This window comes from Notolabrus celidotus, chromosome 1 (genome assembly GCF_009762535.1).
Source record: "Notolabrus celidotus isolate fNotCel1 chromosome 1, fNotCel1.pri, whole genome shotgun sequence".
Classification (NCBI taxonomy): Eukaryota; Metazoa; Chordata; class Actinopteri; order Labriformes; family Labridae; genus Notolabrus; species Notolabrus celidotus.
Genome location: NC_048272.1, coordinates 9,544,077 through 9,563,823, shown reverse-complemented (window position 1 = coordinate 9,563,823; position 19,747 = coordinate 9,544,077). Strand labels below are relative to the sequence as shown.

Sequence of the window (19,747 nt, the reverse complement as noted above, 5' to 3'; positions counted from 1 at the left end):
TGTATCTTTCGAGAACTGCAGGCCAGAACAGCTGATCATATATTTTTCCAAATAGGGCATACTCTTTCACCTATATTAGTGTTAGGTAGTAGCTCACTAGTTTGTTAAAATTAGAGAAACTATGTGGTTGAGCTAACCCAATCTGCAGCTGTTGATAGACCAGTTCTGCTCTGGTTCACTGGCTGCTTTCTCATTGGGATCCCCTGTGGCTAATAGACCTACTATAGACAAGTACCTCAAACAACCCCACTGTCACCTCACTCCCAAGGTCGGTTCCTAATTTTGATTTTACAACACTGAAGGGCAGGTTGCTGCGTCAGGGATTCTTTGTAGAAACATGTCCACCTGAGATAATCACTGTGGGATTTTCTAATGCTTTACTCTGTTTTGTTGCCAAGTCATAAAAAAAGATTTACCCTGACTCATGAAACCATGTTGCACTGTATCCCCAGAGATAAATGCAATTATGACTGTTGTGTGACATACCTGCTGAATATCACTCTGACCTTAATTTCCTCAACAGGTTATTACCCAAAAATAATAACTCAGTAGGAGGCATGTAGATGAAAAGGTGTCGGCTCACCAGCTCTCTTCAGTTTCCTATTGTTTGTCAACTGCAGGGTCCTTACACTCTCCATGTTCTTGTCAATGGTCTCACATGAATCAGGGGGCTAGCACGCTAAATCCACCAATCCAATGCACTCATTGGACCACTGTCACAGGGAGGGTGAGGGCTAATACCTCCCTATCACTTAAGGTCGGAGTGGAGGTTACATGTTCAAACTCCCACTTTGCACAGCTGGGGAATATTAAAGCTTCATCCACCATGAACCAAAATCAAGACCAGTGCTCCTACTGGCAAAAGCTTGGTTCATGTGTAGTCCACGGGGCAAAGCATGTTGTATGCATCTTCTTAAAGCGCTACATATGCATCCCCCCGGTCGCTACATTATAAATTAATTTTGATGATTTCATCCAGCATCTTGCCCAGATACATCATATCAATGTAAAATGAAGCATGGTCTCTTGCTGCCACCTAGTGGAGAGAAGATGTATGCACAGCAGATGAGAAAATTAGGCTCTTTCAAAACCTAATTAAAACATGAGAAAAACAAAACACTTTGAGGCAGAAAATTTTGTTAATCATTTACTGAAAAAAGGTTTACACTAAGTAGCAATCCACCCATGAAAACAAAAATGTAAAAAATGTTCTGTTTTACAATAAAATGTGACTGTGGCCAGTGTGACTGTATAATAAAAAAAAAGCTGGACACATTTGAAAACTTTACAAAGATCATGGGTGAAAAGTACACAAACAGCATGAATTAACACTCTTTGTACAGCATCTATTATTAAAACTGTAAATTAATTCTTGTTCTTGGACTTTATGCCCTGTGTGTTGCCTTGTGATGTTCATGTTTTGGACCACATCTTTCAATGTAGAAATCTGGGGCTCTGTAGCGTCACAACATTCCAGTCAGAGACACAGTGAAGTCAGTCCAAAGGATTTTGTCATGCCGAAAGGGGGGAGAGCGTGTCATATTAACAGTTCACATGTTAAGATTTGTTCAGATGTGATCACTCCAGTTCCTTGAAGCGTGCAAACATGGCCTTCCGTACTGCTTGTTTGTAGGTGGCGTGGTCCCAAACGACAGGCTCTTTCTTTTTTCTCTGTTGAAGACAAAAGTGCAATAAAAGGTTCATAATAAATAAGCTACAAGGAGGTTTTGACAGAAAGTTAAATTATGAATTGAAGTTCAAACTTACAGGGGCAGGTTCAGCTCCCAAACCGGGTCTTTCACTGACTTTCTCCCTGAACATAGAAAAGATACAATCCAGGCCGAAACTTTGTGAATATATCCAGTTAAATGCTTTGAATGCAACACAGTGATTTGAAGAAACCTACCTGGAGCCTCCAGCCCAGGTGTTATGATGATGCTGCTGCTGTTGGTGATGGTGCTTTTTCCTTTTCTGTTCTGGTGACCTGGTGCTTTCCTTGGCATTAAGCTGTGAGGGACACATTCATTTATTTAAGTTATCAATTGTCAGTCTCTTAAGACATGAAAAAGACAATTATAAGTTCCACTTACTTCCTTTTCCTGGTTCTCCAACGCCTCCAGTTCCTTCTTTGATCTCTTGATCTTAAGGTGGATCTCCATATTTTGCTGTTGAAACAATATATAGGGGATTAGAGGCTACAACCTATGTATTATATTATTTATACCATATATCATGTAATTGCAGAAGTAGTATGAAAGTACAAAGGCGTGATGAAAGTAGAGCATCATGTCACTGCTTTGGATTTGCAATCTGTAAAAGTCTTGTGATTAAATGGCCACTGTCTGCTAATGTTAATATAAAAGGTAAATTGTACCTTGTGCAGGTCTGAGAGTTGCTGGTGCCGGATCAGAGCATCCTTGTTGGGGAACTGTCTCCTGCATAGTAGACAGGCCATCTTCTTCCAGTCTGTCAACTTGCTGTCCTTGTCCTCAGGCTGGCCTCCTTGGCTGCTCCTACCTGCCTCCTCTTTATCTTCTTCCACCTCTTCATCACTTCCAGCTGCATAGTCGGACGCCAGCATACCAAGAGAGCCCATTGGACGCTAGAGAGGCAAGCCAAATGTTAGAAAAATAAGTTCATTTAGTGAAATGGACAATACTAAATGGTCAATACCATGCAGACAATTGAAGATGCCTACCTTTGACTTTTCATCTTTCTTAGGTGGAGCAAGTGGCTTCTTGAAAAGATCCTCTCCACCTCCGATCTAACGAGATGGGAGAACAATGAGTTACAAAAATAAAAAAAAAGGGAAATGTTTTCAAAATTTGTCTGAATCTACATCAATGTTCAGAAAATATATGTGCAGAATATGTGTGTTGTCCTTTGAGTTAAAGGTGAAATATCACGCTTTTTTCATTCATACATATTGGTCTAAGAGGTCCCCAAAACATGTCTTTAAAGTTTATGCTCAAAAAAACACTTTGAAATCAGATTTTGGCATGCCTGAAAAGCCCTCTTCTTCAGCCCTCCTCAGAACAGTCTGTTTTCTCTCTGACCACGCCCCCTCAGAAAGTGGATGTGCCCTTGGCTCTCCGGCACGTTGATCTAAAGTTTACATGTTGGCTGAATATACACGGCTGCTCACAGATCGCATTACTTCAAACCTCTGAATCTGATCCAGAATCTGATCCTGATGGAGAGGCGCCTGCAGCAGGACCTTTCTGAACGATTGGTCACAGATTCAGTGTTTCTTGTTGTTTTATTTATCAGTATGTAGACGTGTGTCTTGGTGCACAGCTACAGCTACGACATGTAGCTATGTGGCTATGCTAACTAGCGCTAGCACTTTCCATGAAAAATAAAAATCATCCACTAGATCTTCAAATCTGCAGACGTGGGGAGTAAAACCGACCTTTGTGTTTATTAAGACAGCCTACAACTAGAATGCCTCCCTCCTAAGCTCCTTGTTAGCACACGTGTGAAGGTAATGAAAAACAGAGGAGGAGCTGAGTTGTATTTTATACAGTCTATGGGCTGAACAAGCTCCGAGCTCTGACTCCGTTACAGACCGGATATTGTTGTGACGTAACAAAAACACGGAAGTCTGAAACGGCTCGTTTCAGCACACATTTACAGAAAGGTGGAGAAATCAGAACAGGGGCAGAATGGATTTTTTTCATTCTCAGGGGGTTTGTAGACATGCCAGGGAAACATATTTCAGGTAGAGAACCATTAAAAAGTCGATTTTGCATGACATGTCACCTTAAAATCGCCTACCTTTCTCTCAAAGATAGCAAACCCAGCATCAGCAGACTTGGATTGCCTCCTGTCATCATCCAGCCCCCCTTTCAGCAACGGTGATGCTGATCGCACGCTGTCCTTTTGACGATTCTGGATCTTTGCCCAGCGCTCCATATCTTTCATTATCTGCAAAACAGCAACTCATCCCATCAATATCTCCACTCTTCACATCTGTATTTAATATATGTTGTATTTTACTGCAGCTCTACCTTGACAGCAGCCAGACTTCTCGGCTTCTCATCTTTGTTGTCCTTTTTGGGAGATTCGTCCTCCTCTCTCTTCTCTGGAGCTGCTGTCATAGTGGGGACAGGCTCCAGTGGGACAGGGACAGCAGCAGCAGCAGCAGTAGTAGGAGCAGCAGCCACAGGAAGTGGCAGAGGAAGTGATATTGAAACTGGTACTGTGAGTGGAGGAGCCATTGCTTTCTTCATTTCCAGAGGAGCGTCTGCTGCTGGGTTGGAGAGAATGGCCTGGTCCCCTGCTGTCATGTTTGGAGGTTGAGGTTGAGGTTGAGGTTGAGACTCTGTAGTAGAAGTCCCTCCTGGAACTGGGATGTAAGTCTTTGTCATGCCATCCCAGTACAAGTACTCTTGGTTTTGAGCATTGTAGAAGTACTGCGCTCAAGAAATAGACAAAAAAGGAGAAGTTAAAACTTCTTTCAAAAAGTCTATCTTCTTATTAGGAAACAATCGTATTTTGTTTTAAACATTTTACTCCTCCAGACATAGTAATTTGTAAATGTTTCGCTCCAAATAGTGACACGAGAAGAAAAGCTGTTCTGTGCCTCTGTCAGTAGAACAAAGAGGGAGGTATTGGACGTCTTGCTTGTGAGACAAAACCACAACTCACAGCTATTATGCACATCCTGACTTATTTCTGAGATAATTCGGTTGTCAGCAGTTATTGTAAGTAGTAAGTGAGCAACCTCTAGTGGGTTACTTACTACACCATGTGGGTAGCATTTGGATTTGGATGTGCACAAAACTACTACAGCGTTTCTACCCGACAACTGTTGCCTACTCATTGACTTGTATTCTCACCCTAGAGCCAGGGTCGTAGTACAGCGTCGTCTCCGGGTCGTAGTAGAAGCCAGACGTAGAATCATACAAGTAGTTGGTCATGTCTGGAGTCTCAGAGCCTGGAGAAAATAAAAACATATTTTAAGAACATCAATCCACTTAAAGACTTTAAGGTTCAATCAAACCTGCATCATATTAAGAAAAGTTAATTGAGAAAAAGATTTCACAGCCATGAATCTGTGTGAACCAAAGCCTCTTTAAAACTGCGTATTGCTTTACCCATTGTTAGCTCTTTTTAAACATCAGCAGCCTGTTGCACCAACTGGGTGTAAGTTCAAATGTAGCCTAGTTTGAATGCAATTTCTCATTTAGGATGGTGTTCACATTCTACTAACTACTACTCTACTTTTGTGTGTTTCACCAGCTGAGATAGTTCCAACGTCAGTCTAAGGTACAACGTAATTCTTACACTGAGCTCCTCGTAGGTGTAAAGTCCTCCGTAGAGTATATCGGCTGCCATGGCAAGTCGTTTTGAAAGGTTGGATGATGAGGAGATACAGGGGGTTCTCCCAGCTATATTACGTCGGCAACGCGATATCCAAGAGAGATCGTCCTTTGGAAAAATATTATGACCAAGAGTTGCGCACCTGAGTATTAACATATGTTGTAGTTGATCATTTTACCACTCGATGTCACTGTTATTATACACACTGTAGATTAAGGCTTTAGGCTAAAGTGATCACCTTTCTTTAGTTTGTTTGTCAGTTCCAAGAAGATTAGGCACGAAAGATAACAATGCATCGAAATTGGTGTTTTCATCTGATTGGCTGCTGGAAGTGTAAACGTCATATCTGCGACAAAGTTTTGGTTAGTCTGGACGTTACGGTCTACTAGTTAAGATGAACCTAACGTCTCCATGGTGCAACCGAACAACGACACAACTTCAGTTACAAACTAACTAGTTTCAATGTATGGTTTAGTGAGGACTTTACACCCTAATTAAGGACACAACCACAGACAGTATAAAATATTGACGTAGTATCCGTGACGTCACCCGTCTGTTTCTGAAGAGCTGTTTTGAGGCCAATCGTCGGCGGCAGCCATATTGCTGCTGTGGAGCCAGTGTGACGTAAAGAGGCGGAGTTTGAGCCTCCTAGCCAACAGCTGCAGCGTTCCTGCAGGCAGCTGTGCCTCTCATTGGAAGACGCGTAATCTCAATATCTTCGAAATTGCTGCATTAGAAAAAAAAAAATCACCCCCCTCACAGTGAGAGACGATCGAGAAATGAGCTATCCAGACTACACTCCTCTTTTGTACCAGGCTGTAAATATGTGTTTATTTCTGCTATGAAGATCGTCTCTTTTGCATTGGTGTGTATGGGACTTCCAGTACTTCCGGAGCCAGCCTCAAGCGGATCCTTGATGAACTGCAGCTTTTAACACTTCGGCATTGGACTTTTTTTTAGACCAGAGGTTGCCGCTTGGACACAACTTACGCACAGCTGGTGCAACAGGCTGCAGATTTCTAGAGCTTGTCCCTGACTCTGCCTTCTCTGTAGAGCATACAGCCTAATCCAGCAGGAGCGAGGTCTAGCCCAAACTAGCCCATATCTCTGCAGCTCCTTCTCCGTTTTCTCTTTTTATTCCCTTGTTGCATGAGTGTAAATGCTTTTGGGGTTCCAGAGCTAGTTGTTAAGTATCCCTGAGGTATCATGGCCAAACTTCACAAAACACTGGTGAAGGGAGATGCCGCCTTAATAACCCTGGTGATATACAGGCTCCAGTTGGCCTTTTATCTTCATGTTTTGATAGATGGGATCATTAGGAGCAGTGTGGTAGGGTACGTAGTGATAGCATTAGCATTAACTGAAAACTGCATAAACAGAGCCTGGGTCTTTTGAAGGGTGCAATGTTGTTTGGATTGCGGTGGCCACTATGGGCTGTCTGGTAAGCTATGTGACATACTGGGCAATGGGATGCGAGCATAATGGGGGCATCTGGGAGGGCGTGGTCCTCATTAGTGTATAAGTATCTTGTGTTTATTACCAACTATGTTGCAGGCTATTAGTAGAAAATGATGAAAATGATATTTTCAAGCTTTTGGATGCTTGATGTGTTTCTTACCATAAACATATGTCTGCGATCCATCTGCAGGCACCATCATCCCAGCGGATTCTGGGGGGACAGGGGGAACACCAGAATGGTATGGTGGAGCCACAACTGGAGTCTCACTGTAGGCATGGCCCTATGAAGTGTTAAAGGAGAGGATTAGTTCACTCACTGGCTGCTGGAAAAATGTCCACAGTTGTGCTCTTTGTTTTGTAACCTACCTGTCCCATACTGGGGTTTGATGGAAGATCAGGAATAGCGCTGCCATCCATCAAATCACCTGGTGGAAAAGATGACAGACCCCTGAATATAATTTTCTGTTCAGGTCTGGTAATAATAAAACAGCCAGGAGAGCTCAATGTGTCTCAATAAGTCTTACCTTGAATCCCAGCAGGGACACCAGTAGGGGGCAGCAAGAACTGTGGAGGTGGTGGGTACTGCGGCTGCTGAAAGATCATGGGGAAAATAAATCATCTCGCCCTTTCCTTCTTTTCCTACATTTGTAACTTATTACAATAAAGAACACTGCTTACCCCCATCAGGCTGATGTCAGGTGGACAACCAAGGATGGAACTGTTTTGTTTGTCAAAGTCTTTTCTGAAACAGAAAGAAAAAGATGAAATGGTCAAACCTGGAAAGATGACTCTGCTACACATAGATAATGAGAACGTCCTTGTATAGAGGTGGCTTACTTTTGGTTCTTCAGGGGTCTTGCGACCTCAGCAAAAACTCTGACTCCATCAACGTAGAGGGGTCTGGGTTTGGTGAGGAGCTCGACCAGACGTTTCACTTGCTGCAAGGGAAGACAAAATGGTAAGTACAGGGGCATCATTGAGCTACAATGGAAAAGAAAGTCCAACATGAAATCATCAACAGCAAACTGATTCATTTATCTGCTGGTACCTCATGAGAGTCCATGTCGACAAAGCAGAAGCACCTGGCTCCTGGCTGTTTGGCTTTAACTAGTCGGACATTTCTTTCATCAAGGTATGCAAAGGGATCCAAGGCTTTCAGGATGGCCTCTACTGTGGTTGTGGGTTTCACATTTTTTATGATCATCGCTGTTTAGTGGAGACAAAGGGAAAAAATCTTGTTTACTTTGATGGTTATGAAGAAGAAATCATTTCTGCTTTTTAATGCTTTAATCTTCCAACAAGATCAAAGTCCTGAATAAAACAAAACAACTTACTTTTGCTGTCTTTAAAGACAGATTTAGCTTTGAGTAAAGTTTGAGAAGAAGGGTTGCGGTTGCTCCAAGACTCTGCCTGCTGCTCAGTTTCCTGCTGTTGGAGCTGTTGATCCACCTGCTGCTGCCAGGCCTCTGGAGTCAGATCAGAGCTACGCTGCCACTGACTGTTGGTCAAAGGCTCCGCAGGGTCTTTGGGTTTAGACTGATTCAAGCTGATGTCTTCCAAAGGTTCATCTTGTCTGGGCAACGGGGGCTCCGGATGTTTGGGTACTTTGTGATCAGACTCCTAATTGAAACACAGGAAAGGGTCAATTTTAAAATATAACCTTAATTGCAAAATAGTTGGGACACTGTGTAAGGAGTTGAAAAAAACTGATTTTAATGGTTTGCAAAATGTGTTTTAACTAAAATAGTGCAAGGCAAAATCTCAAATATGGAAATGGAAAAAAAATATTGATGTATGAAAAACACATGCATATCTTAAATTTGATAGCAGCAAAATGTGACATATATAGGGACAGGTACAACAAAGCATGATCCAAACAAGCCATCCTCTGTGCCCAAGCCTATTTAAGATGGACTGAGCAAAGTGGAAAACCGCCCTGTGGACTGAAATCAAACACCGACATTCTTTTTGGACATCATGGACGATGCATTCCTTTGCTCTTAAGAGGAGAGGGTTTGTTCTTAGCCCACAGTTCAAAAACAAACATCCCTGATCTAAATTGGTAATGGAAATATTTTCAAATAAACATTTTAAACAGTGTCCCAGCGTTTTCAAAATTGGGGTTGTACAATATGGTAAACAACAAAGCAAAGTAAGAAAGTTAAATACAGAACATTTTTTGTGATTTTGGTTATTATACTTACATGAACACCTCTCTCATGCTCATCTGGATGGACATACTTCATGGATGATGTTCTAGTGCCAACCTTTAGGGACCCCTGAAAGAACAACAGAATGAATCAATTAGCATCATCACAAGGTTGACTAATATTTAAAGTAAAGTAATGAAACCCAACATGCACTGTGGCAGGTTTGGCCCTCCTCTTTACTGCTGAGGATAAAATGGGCAAACACTTAAGATGGTGTGCAGAGCCCAATCCAAGACCACGCTTTACAAAGGTCACTTTCCCCAGTACTACTAAAAATAATGTAGGGAAATACATATTAGGGTTGTTACTTATAACGACTGCTCTGACTATTGTTCTAATAAGTAATTCAGTGATGCTTGGTCCAGTAAATATTCTTCATTTCCTCCTCCAGTGGTGGATATTGTTTTGGATATTATTTATCCTAATAATGAAAAGTATCCATCACTGGTTCATGAGTTTCAAGGTACAATCTGAATGTTTTGTCTGAAGAATACCCAAAGCCATCAAGTTTACTATCACAAAATAGAAGGAACGTAGCAAACCTTCAAAGCTAGTACAATGAATTGATGGCAAAATAGTTGCTTACAGCGGTCCACAGCATCGTCGAAAAGAAAACAGGGAGCTCCGTATTGGAAAACGAAAGCCACGCTCTTAGTGGGTAAGGTGTATAAATGATCCCATAGTGGATGCCTATTTTCCGAGACCAGACTATTAATAAGAGAAATGAGTTGGGAACTTGCAGAAAATCTGAATGAAATTTGCTATAGAGTAACTCTATGTTGAAACATAATTACGATTAAACTGATATAAAAGTAACTTCCCTATTGAACCATTCACAGATACTACCCCAAAAATGTCCCCTTACCCTCATAGCAGCTTCTACATGGCTATTTTAACATTCGAAGAAATTGGAATAACTTCTTATGCAACTTTCAACCATTCTTAATCTACATTTTGATCTTCAGCTACCAACATCTGCAGAACATTGGCAGAAAGTGAAAGTGAAGAAAATGCAGGTAAAGCAAAAGCTCTAAAATAAAATAGCAGAGCCAATCAATAAACTGCTGCACACCGCCACGCTCCAAAAACTGATCCAACAACCCAAACTTCATGTTTTTACGGATACGAAAAAAAGCACAACAATGCAGGCTAATACAGGTCTTTTTCATTCATGAGAAAATGACAGCGTCATTTGCCAATAGCCCAGAGCAAGTCGAAGAGAAGGAATCCTTGTGTACTGAAGAGTTCAAGGAAATATGATAGAGCCGAAACGCTCTCCTCGGGAAAGCCGTAGATGATTACAAGTGCAAGGGTAGACAACTTTTGCCACAGAATGTAAAGAAATCTAAAATATGTAAGAAGAAGTCTGCACCCACTCTATCAGCGTTTTGAGGTTGTACTGCTCATAAAAGTGAAATAAGCTAGAAAAAAAAAGTGATGGTTTGCAATGAAAAGCCAGGTCCACTCCATAGTTGAGACATTTCGCTGTGAGAAACTTCGAAATTTCGTGGTGGTGCTAAAGGAAAAGTCAAGCAATAGCGAATTTCGAAGGATTCATCCTTTGGGAACCCTGTATATCTGTGCCAATAAATCAACCATTTGTAAGAAAAAAAAGAAAACTTTGTCGTAGAGGTAAAAATTTTGACCCTCAGTGACTCAGGATTTGAGGAGAATAACTAGTCTTCAGATTCATCTGCGCCCAGCAAATATGAACCCATTCCATGGTTGCTGAGACATTTCACTAAAATTATAAACCGCCAACCTCTTCTGATTGAAGTAGAACAGTCTAGATCATTGAAACCATTGAAAGGCTGTTTATCTAATACCAGCAACTTCTCTTGGTGATTTTAGTGATACTAGTGATATCTCAATCTGCACCAACCAACAGATTGACCAACCACCATCATCACCACAGCCATGCCACAACGGTATTTCATTATCATAACAACCCCAGTGGCAATATAGATCCGTAAATGTTTGACACAGCCAGAGGTGCTCATAAAACTCTGCTACAAAGCACTAGTTGAAGAAGAGCCCATCAAGTTTCCACAGGGATTAGGATCCATTACTTGCAAGCAGGCAATTATACCAACCAAAATGCAACACCAGTGGCCAAACTATGGCAAGTCTGACTCACAATCAAGGATGTCCATCGACCTTGAAGGTGGCCCTCTCGAAAGTTCTTTGTACCAAGTAGGCTGACAAGAACAGCTGCTAACAAACATTCGCCCTTTGTGATATAGCACATCCTTCTCTTTGGCAGAGGTTTTCACAGCACCTGACTCCAGCAAAAAGGTCATCCAACAAAAGTTAAACATGACTCAACTTTTGCTGTACCACAATACAAACACAGCAAGCAAGGCACTGCAGCGGCTCATCATTAGCATACACGGTCAGGGTAGATTACTTTCTATCTAACGTTGTGATCCATGAGAGTAAGCAGAGTAAGCAGCTATTTTCCAGTATTGTGAAATCCTGAGAGGTTTAGCTTCTGATGCATCTTCAAACTCACAGCTCTAATTCTTGTGCCTTTAACATAACAGCCCACCTTTCCACCAATCAGTCCCAAGCATATCTTTGCAGAGCTGTTTTAGCTTAAATGCCAACTAAGAGATGTGGAGTTGGGAGTTTTTTTAAGAAGCAGCTGCTTCCTTGAAAACAGGAATGTTCTGATTTGTCACATCACACAAAGAGAACAAGAATTTGTATAGTACACAAATGCTTCACTGTTGCAAATAGAAGTGTTTCATTTATCTCCTTCCTTGAAAAGGCAAGGCCATGGTCACAACTCGTGAAATTGTAGCTACAGTGTGTCATCATTGCAAATGTCATTGTCTTCTTATGGTTAAAAAACAATCAAAGTAGTAAGGTGTTTCTTTTCCTCAACATTCTGGAGGAGGGTTTTTGTGGTCTCAGTTCTAACTTAGAAATAATAAAGGACTAACAGGACAAGTAAACAGTTGGAGGGAATCCTTCTAAATGTGTTTGTATATGCAGTTGAAACCTATGAAATATTTTTCTTGATGTTTAAGGTGCTAAACTTAAGTACTGTTACAGGTATTTAGACAAGTATTTAAAACTTCATGTGAAAGTAGGGTAAACTCAGATGTAAAAAATTGCATTTTCTCAACGTCAATGTGTCCTCTTCCTAATCTTAGTGAGTTCAACAAAACTAGAGGCAACCCTTTCCCAGGCTCTCTCCCACCCCATATTCTAAATGCCCTCGCAACCCATTATAATCCTGATGGGAGTGACGGCCGTCGTAGAATGACGAGGATGGGCCACCTTGTTGGACTCCATGAAGTGGACTGCATCCTCGAGGTTTAAAAACTCCACAAAGGCCGTATCGTAGCTGTAACCTGGGGACAGCATTTGAAATACAGATGGATTTTTGTTAGTCAATGCCAGTAATGACAGTCACCGACTAAAAACATTACACACAGCAGTTTGTGAACACATCGAAATCAGTGTAAGCGAAGTTTTACACTTTTAATAACACACATACCTTTATGGAAAACAAACATTTGGTTTTTGCTTGTCTATGGCTGATATCGTATCAGGCAGTTTTCCAGGAAAAGCTTTGATAAAGCCAAGCCTTGACAGACAGATATTCAAGACCAGTTGAAGAGAGGGGCTGCACAGTATGCACCATGGACACTGAAAATGTGACTATTTTTGTTTGTAAAAAATAACAACCACCAGATATCTCTTCTGTCAAGGACATTTAGGTGTATTTAGATAGTACATTTATCTCATTCGAGAAAATAAAACTTCCCTAAATGGCTTGGCATCATCTATATCTACAACAATCTGATTTGGAAAACTATTACACAGAAGCGTTTCTTATTTTTAGATTGGCAGGAACAAGGTGGTCTTTATTTCAGCCATGTGGTCATCCTTTTTTTTTTCTTTTTTTTTTTTTTAAATCAAGGTACCGTTATTAAGTTGCCCCACAGGACACATTCAGTGACTCGCTTTTCACAGAACTTTTGTGACTTTTATTATCACTCTCAAAGCTCTTATCACAAATCTTAGGCAAGTCCTCTAAATCTTGACAATGATCAGTCATCCTCTAACATAATAAAGGATGGCATAACAGATCCCCCCTCTCCCTTCGTTACTGAGCAGATTCACACTCACACCACCAACAACCGAAGCAACCAAGAACGACAAAAGAAAGAATGCGTAGCTTCGAATGTAGTACAAGCGAAATATCGAGGGACATATTTGCGATCGACTGCCCCAAAGTGTTCCACAGAGACGGTTAACTCCTACCTGGCACCACATTTTTGATCTTCATCCCCTGCATCGGCACACCATCACGGACTGCAAAGGCACCAAGAATCTGCAAGACAACAAACAAGTTAGCGAGTTATTCTACAGCTGTCCATTGAAAAACCAGCAATACAATAATAAACACCAAGGGGGTTTCGGTTTATTACCTGTTCCATCGTGGCAGTCTTTGGGATACCAATTATGGAAATTGTATTGGAAACTTTGTCCTCCAATGATGCACTCCTGTAATCTTGATCCTTTCAAACACATTTTATTCAAACTCTGGTTATGAACCATTCAAATAAAACAACAAATGCAGATCTATTTACAAACAAGTATTCCTGTGAGGATAAAAATACACCTACCTTGGAACCAGATTCACTGACTTTTGAAAGCGTGATGGGTTCTGATTCTCTGAGGAGTTTTTCTGTTGTTTGAAGCTCTTCATGGTTATAATCAAAGGCCCTTCCGGACCCGGTTCTGTAATCTATATCCCTGTAGTCTTGGTCTCTTGTCTGTACAGCACTGCTGCTTTGGACATTACATTCTGGCCCCATTTTTCCCCTGGCAGGTTCTTGACTGAGTGGGATGTCTTTTAGCCCTTTAAAACAATCACTTGGCATGTGAATATCATGTGAGAGCTTGTTCTTCTCTTCATGGTAAGGGGGCCTTTCATCACGACTTGATTTATTCTGACCATGTTCTCGGTCCCTTTCTCCAAGCCAATGTTTTCTCTCATGTTCTCTTCGGAGAGGGCCAGTAAGGGGGCTTCTATCTTGAAGTGGATGGTCCTGTGGAGGTTTAATACCAACTGATGGTAGATCCATAGGAGGAAAGTGGTCTCCATGAGGGAAGCCAATATCTTTACCTTGGAAGTCAACAGTGGGTCTTTCCCTTTCCTGAAATGGCGGTGGCACATTGGCGTCTCTTCCAAATCCAACAAGGAAGCTGGGCTCGGGTAGATCACCCATTCCTCTACTCACGTTCAAGAAAGGGTTTTTGTCCTTCCTACGGTTCTTCCATTCCTCTGCAAGAGTCATTTCTTCGCCACTTCGATAATCCATAAGGGGACTGTCCCTCAATTCTGCATATTCTCTCTCTCCAGGTGTGTCTCCGGCACCCATGAACTCTGGTCTTTGAGGACCAGCAACATCTGAGGGCATATCTGGTCTTCCCCTGCCTCCCGGAGGGGCATCATTATTTCCGTATCTTATAGGCGAACGATCCCTACCTCTAAACTCAGCTAATGGCCCATGACGATTTCTGAAATCCATATCAGAATCAAATCCACCTCTTGGATTGAAAGGTGGCCCTCCTCTTCTGTCAGAGTCAATCATTCTCCTATCACATGGAGGTAAGTCCATGTCATAGCGATCACCGTCACCTCTTCCCATCGGCGGTCTGTCACGCATGTCCCTAAAACCATCATTTCTCTCCATTCGCTCCATTGGAAACCCTCTTCTGCCATCCATATTGGGGTCATTAAACTGTGGCATGTCATGCTGAAATGACTCCCTGTCTCTCATGTCCGTAAACCTGTTGTTTGGTTCCCGTGGTGGCATTCCCCTCCCTCCCATGTCTGCAGAGTCCCTGCCTGGTCCAGGGAATCCAGAAGAATTGCCCAGCGCGTCTCTGATAGGAGTATCATAGTGCCTTCTATGACTGAAGTCTGGCTCTTCTCCATGTCTAAAGAAATCTCTTTGTGGCTCTCTACCTCGCATATCACGAGGATCCATATCACGGGGATCCATATCATGAGGATCCATATCACACCCCCTCATTGGTGGTCCATCCATCCTCCTCATGTCCATAGGCGGTGGATCTAGATGTCTCGGGCCCATGTTACCCATGGGACCCCTGTTCATGCCATCTCTACCACGGAAATCAGGCATGGAACGGTCTCTACCGGCAAACATTTCTCCATGATGATCACCACTGGAAAAAAAATACTACTGTATTAGCACACAGTTCATTTCAGGCGCGCAGATGGCACTAGGGACGGGGGGATATGACCCCCTCAGATTCACAGTGACCCCGATCCGTCCTCCCCACTATCCTTACAAAAGGCGACAAACATCGCTGGTAGAAACAGAGGATTAATGTTCCGTTAGTTAGACTAATATACATGATTGCAGCGCACATACCACACACACACACTCACTCACTCACACTCACACACACACACACAGAGTCCACACACACAGAGTCCGGCGTTTGAGTGTTACGGCTAAAGGTGCGTTCATGGTGTACACGGATGTCAGAATTTTGGTGCTCCGAGTCAAAAAAATTTCATCAGCCTCCAAAGTCGGATCTACAACTCAGAGAGTCGGGTGAATCTCACCAGCCTGGCATAGATTTTATGTTATGTGCTACTCACGTAAACAGTAGTTACGTGTTTTGTTTTACATTTGTAAGGCTGAGAAGGGCTGGGAGCACTCAACTTTGGGGTGAAGTTGTTCGAGCTCCAAGTTCCGACTTTCAGTGTAAATTGAACACACCTTAAGGCACTGCTCTCTGGCTCAGTCCCCAGGGTCTTAAGAGGAACTGGTGGCTGCCTGCGCCGGTGCCAGTGGCGGTGTACATGATCAGTCCGTTGTTTACGAGGACAGAGTGGGGGATCAATACTGTAAAGAAACAAAATGAAGAAACAATAATCAGTTTGTTTCCATTTTTTTTTAAAGTAAGTAGGCTATTCTAGCCTGTTGTCTGTTGACTTTTCCAGATGTGGCAGATAATCGTTTTGTAATTTTGAGTAGTAGCTATTCTGACAATAGGCTAATAGCCAGTTTGATAATAATAAAATATAAATTTGTTCTTACCTGAAGTAGGCTAAATGTAAAATAGAAGCCTTCTTAGGCTGTAGGTGAATAGTTTTAATGTTATTTTTTATTTTTATGTATAATGTTATTTTAATAAGCAACTGTTGAGTGAAATTATAAGGTTTAAAATGTTAACATTATCCTTCTGCAATTCCTGATGACAGTGAGGCAGGCCCTAGTCAATCAAGAGAAGATCTGCCAGGGGCAGGAAGGAGGGACAGAAGAAGTACAGACAGAAGAAGCAGGGACAGAACAAGGAGTAGGGGTCGACCAATATTCGGCCTTTTGACGCATATCAGCATCAGCCTTTTTTAAAAAATCTGACGGACGATAAGAGATCAATTTAAAACTGGGTTATTTTGGCTCTAATGCAGCCGCGCCTCTCTGTCTGCTGTCACTACTCTGTCTCCAGCATTGTCCCACCGACGGCACGGGTAACAGCTAATCAGCCAATGAGAAACTGCAGGGAGAAATGGAAGCAAGCCAGGCTACCGTTTCTGCAGACGGTGTCATTTCTGCCACGTGATTTAGCAAATTTTGAAAGATTCCGACCAGAGCACTCACTTCTGTTTAGGTGCACGCCTTACTTGGATTTTTTTCAGCACTTTAATTTGCCGCCAGAAAGTCTGTTCATTTTTGCACAATTCACAGCCAAAACATAGACGTGCTCTTCCGCCTGCAGCGCATTGATCAGCTAATCCGTAGAAAACTTTAGGGAGCTATTTATTTGGTTAAGTTTCCATTTAACTTTATAAGACATGCTGCTGAGCCTGGGAGCTCCCTGCACTTTTTGTTAGAATTTTAAAACAAAGATGTCTATTGTCAAAGATAAAAAAAACCTTTAAGATGTTGCAAATCTGAAAAGCTGTTTTATAAACATATGCTTAAAGACATTTAAACGAAGTTAAGTGTCGGAGTTTGTAGTATTCAACAAATTTTGATGCCAATATTTTCCCTTTTACTGCAAATGGATATCGGCTCCAAATAACGGTTATCGGCCTCCTTGACAATCGGTATCGGCCATGGAGAAATCATATCGGTCTGTCACTAACAAGGAGGGACAGGAGGCGACACAGATGGAGAGGAAGCCGACATGACAATGACATATACTAAACCAAATCAACCTGACCCTAAAGTTTTACACAAAACAAGTGCTCAAAGACCGGACTCTGACATTCCAAAAAGCATGGTATGAGAAGTATCCCTGGCTGCAAGTTTGTATGGGTACTGATGGTGTTCTGTGTTTTCACTGCTTTTAATACTTTAAGACAGGCAAACCAGCACAAGCCAAGAGTATGGATCAAGCTTTTGTCAAAACTGGATTTAAAAAATTGGGGAAAAACACTTGAAAAATGTTCCCTGCATGAAAAATCAGAGAGTCACAAACTGGCTGTTACAACTGCTGCATACGAAAACAGGCCAGTTACTTCACAGTTAGAAGACAGTGCAGTCAGCAGTCAGCACACAGCAGGCAGAAAACAGAGCTGTTAAAAAGAATAGGGGGGAGATCTTCCTGGTAAGGCAGGGATTGATTAAATATGTTGTTTACACTACAGTTCATATGAAAATGTTTAAATAAAACATAATTTGATTCAGGGATGGAGTGGAAACCTAACTCATTGAGTTGCTGTGTAAATCTTGCCCCCCTCCAGTTCAAAAATCCCATCTGCGCACCTGGTTCATCTATATATAAACATTAATTAATGAGCTAATTTTAAATGACACAATGGAAGAAATGTTAAAAATGTATAAATAATAAATACTAAGTCCTGGTGTCTAAAAGGACATCAGATTTAACCACAGTTCTCTTTAGCACACAAAATCACAGAAGTGCAGTCACTCAAAGAATGACGCTTCTGTCTTTGAGCTACACTGGAGTCGGTCTTCATCTTAATCCAGAGTTGAATGATGCTTGTTTACCGGAAGGGCGGTCCTCCTCGCGGTCCTTGTCTCGGTCCTGGTCCCGGTCCTGGCCCTGGTCCGTCCCACATGTTTGTTACTCAGTATATTATCTGGAATGGTTTGCATAATTTCATGAGGGAGCAAGCATCCATCAGACTTCAACAGTGGCACACATTTACACCACAATCACACAGATTAGAAACGAACTGCATCTATAATCTCTGAATCACTGAAATCTATAAACTCTCTCTCCCAGTATCAGGGATTTAGAATGTCTGTTATTTCGGTGTAGCAAAGGTCACAAACTCGAGGAGACTATCACTGGGTGGCGTGATTGGTAAAGCTGGCCTGCAGGAGGCTCGCCCGCTAATTATAGCCATCACTAGGCCTTTCAAATATGCGCCACACCAAAAAACAAGAAGCACTGAGCGTTAAAGACGACTGTAGCATTACACATACTATTTTCAAGCGAACGCCCAGTCTTTAACGTGATTATGTTGCAGACTTAAGACCATTATAGCCCAATGTCAGCGAAGAGCAAAACCAGTCAGACGGTGACGCCAGAGGAGCTAGCTAACACGGCTAACATTAGCTTTAGAAAGCCGGGTTTTCTTGGTTACCTGCAGATACGCAACGTCTCTTGGATTTCAATAACAATAATAGTTTGGGTTTGTTTTTTGACGCTCACCTTACTCGCCTGTTCCTCGAAGCCGTAGCTGCAGATGTTTGTCTCACAGGCCGCCGCTGGCTTCAACGACTTGGATTGACAAATAAAAATGTCTCTTCTTCTACTGCTGCAGCAGAGACCAGGATACAGCAACACTATGCGCTATGAAGTCAATTACTGCCACCCAGTGGTTGAAAAATACACTCACTGCCATACGATTTTACACTATGGGCTTTAAAATTAAATAGATAAATATTAGTATTAGTATTAATATTAAAATTGATAATATTAATATTAATATTAATATTAATATTAATATTATTATTATTATTATTATTATTATTATTATTATTATTATTATTATTATTATTATTATTATTATTATAATAATAATAATAATAAGATAAGATAAGATAAGACATTATTTTGTTGGCCCCAAGGGGGGAAATTCAGTTGTTTCAGCAACCCAGACATAGGTACAATTAAGACAAAAATCCAATAAGTATATTAAAATATGTAAAATTTAAAATAGATAAATAAAGATAGAATACAGTTTAGATACATACAATGTTCCAGATGGAATTTAGATAAATACAAATGTTACAAATTGATTAATTACCAGTAATTACAGGCAGTATTAAAAATGTTTCAGTAGTAACAGGTTGACATGGTGTGATTATATAATAATAATAATAATAATAATAATAATAATAATAATAATAATAATAATAATAATAATAATAATAAAACAGGAGGAGACTAGCATGTCATGGAACAGCCTGCCAGAGGATCTATTTATCTATTTATTTACTAATTCATTCATTCATTCATTCATTCATTTATTTTCTTTATCTACTCAGTTTTATTGATATTTTTAGCCATAGTTTTATTTTCAACTCTTATCCTAACCCTTTTTAAATCTATATATGTTAACGATTTGCATTCTCAATTTGGATGCTTTAACTTATTTTAATTATAAATATTTTATTGTTGGTGTGCATCAGTTTCTATCTTATTTTATTGTATGTTATTTTAATTTTCATTATTATTATTTTAATTATTTTTATTATTCTCCCTTAATATTGCAATAT

General features: G+C 41.1%; 1 protein-coding gene across 3 annotated transcripts; it reads right to left on the bottom strand.

The window, feature by feature from the left end:
- Window positions 1–1,134: 1,134 nt before the first annotated feature.
- Window positions 1,135–18,798, bottom strand: LOC117810744 (RNA-binding protein 5). 3 transcript variants are annotated; one of them, XM_034680685.1, is made up of 24 exons: window positions 18,678–18,798; window positions 18,008–18,099; window positions 15,767–15,892; window positions 13,634–15,203; window positions 13,436–13,525; window positions 13,269–13,338; window positions 12,279–12,352; window positions 8,988–9,062; window positions 8,118–8,403; window positions 7,832–7,989; window positions 7,621–7,721; window positions 7,462–7,525; window positions 7,308–7,374; window positions 7,150–7,208; window positions 6,944–7,064; window positions 4,842–4,939; window positions 4,011–4,415; window positions 3,778–3,927; window positions 2,699–2,764; window positions 2,375–2,602; window positions 2,091–2,165; window positions 1,907–2,007; window positions 1,768–1,813; window positions 1,135–1,671 (listed from the first exon to the last, which is right to left on the bottom strand). In XM_034680685.1, the coding sequence occupies exons 2-24, from the start codon at window positions 18,076–18,078 to the stop codon at window positions 1,579–1,581; spliced, it is 4,194 nt and encodes a 1,397-aa protein (XP_034536576.1). In that variant the 5' UTR covers window positions 18,079–18,099; window positions 18,678–18,798; the 3' UTR covers window positions 1,135–1,578. The 3 variants fall into 3 exon arrangements, with proteins under 3 accessions (XP_034536576.1, XP_034536584.1, XP_034536592.1); XM_034680693.1 differs by having other exon boundaries at window positions 7,308–7,371; XM_034680701.1 differs by lacking the exon at window positions 15,767–15,892.
- Between the last annotated feature and the right edge of the window lie 949 nt (window positions 18,799–19,747).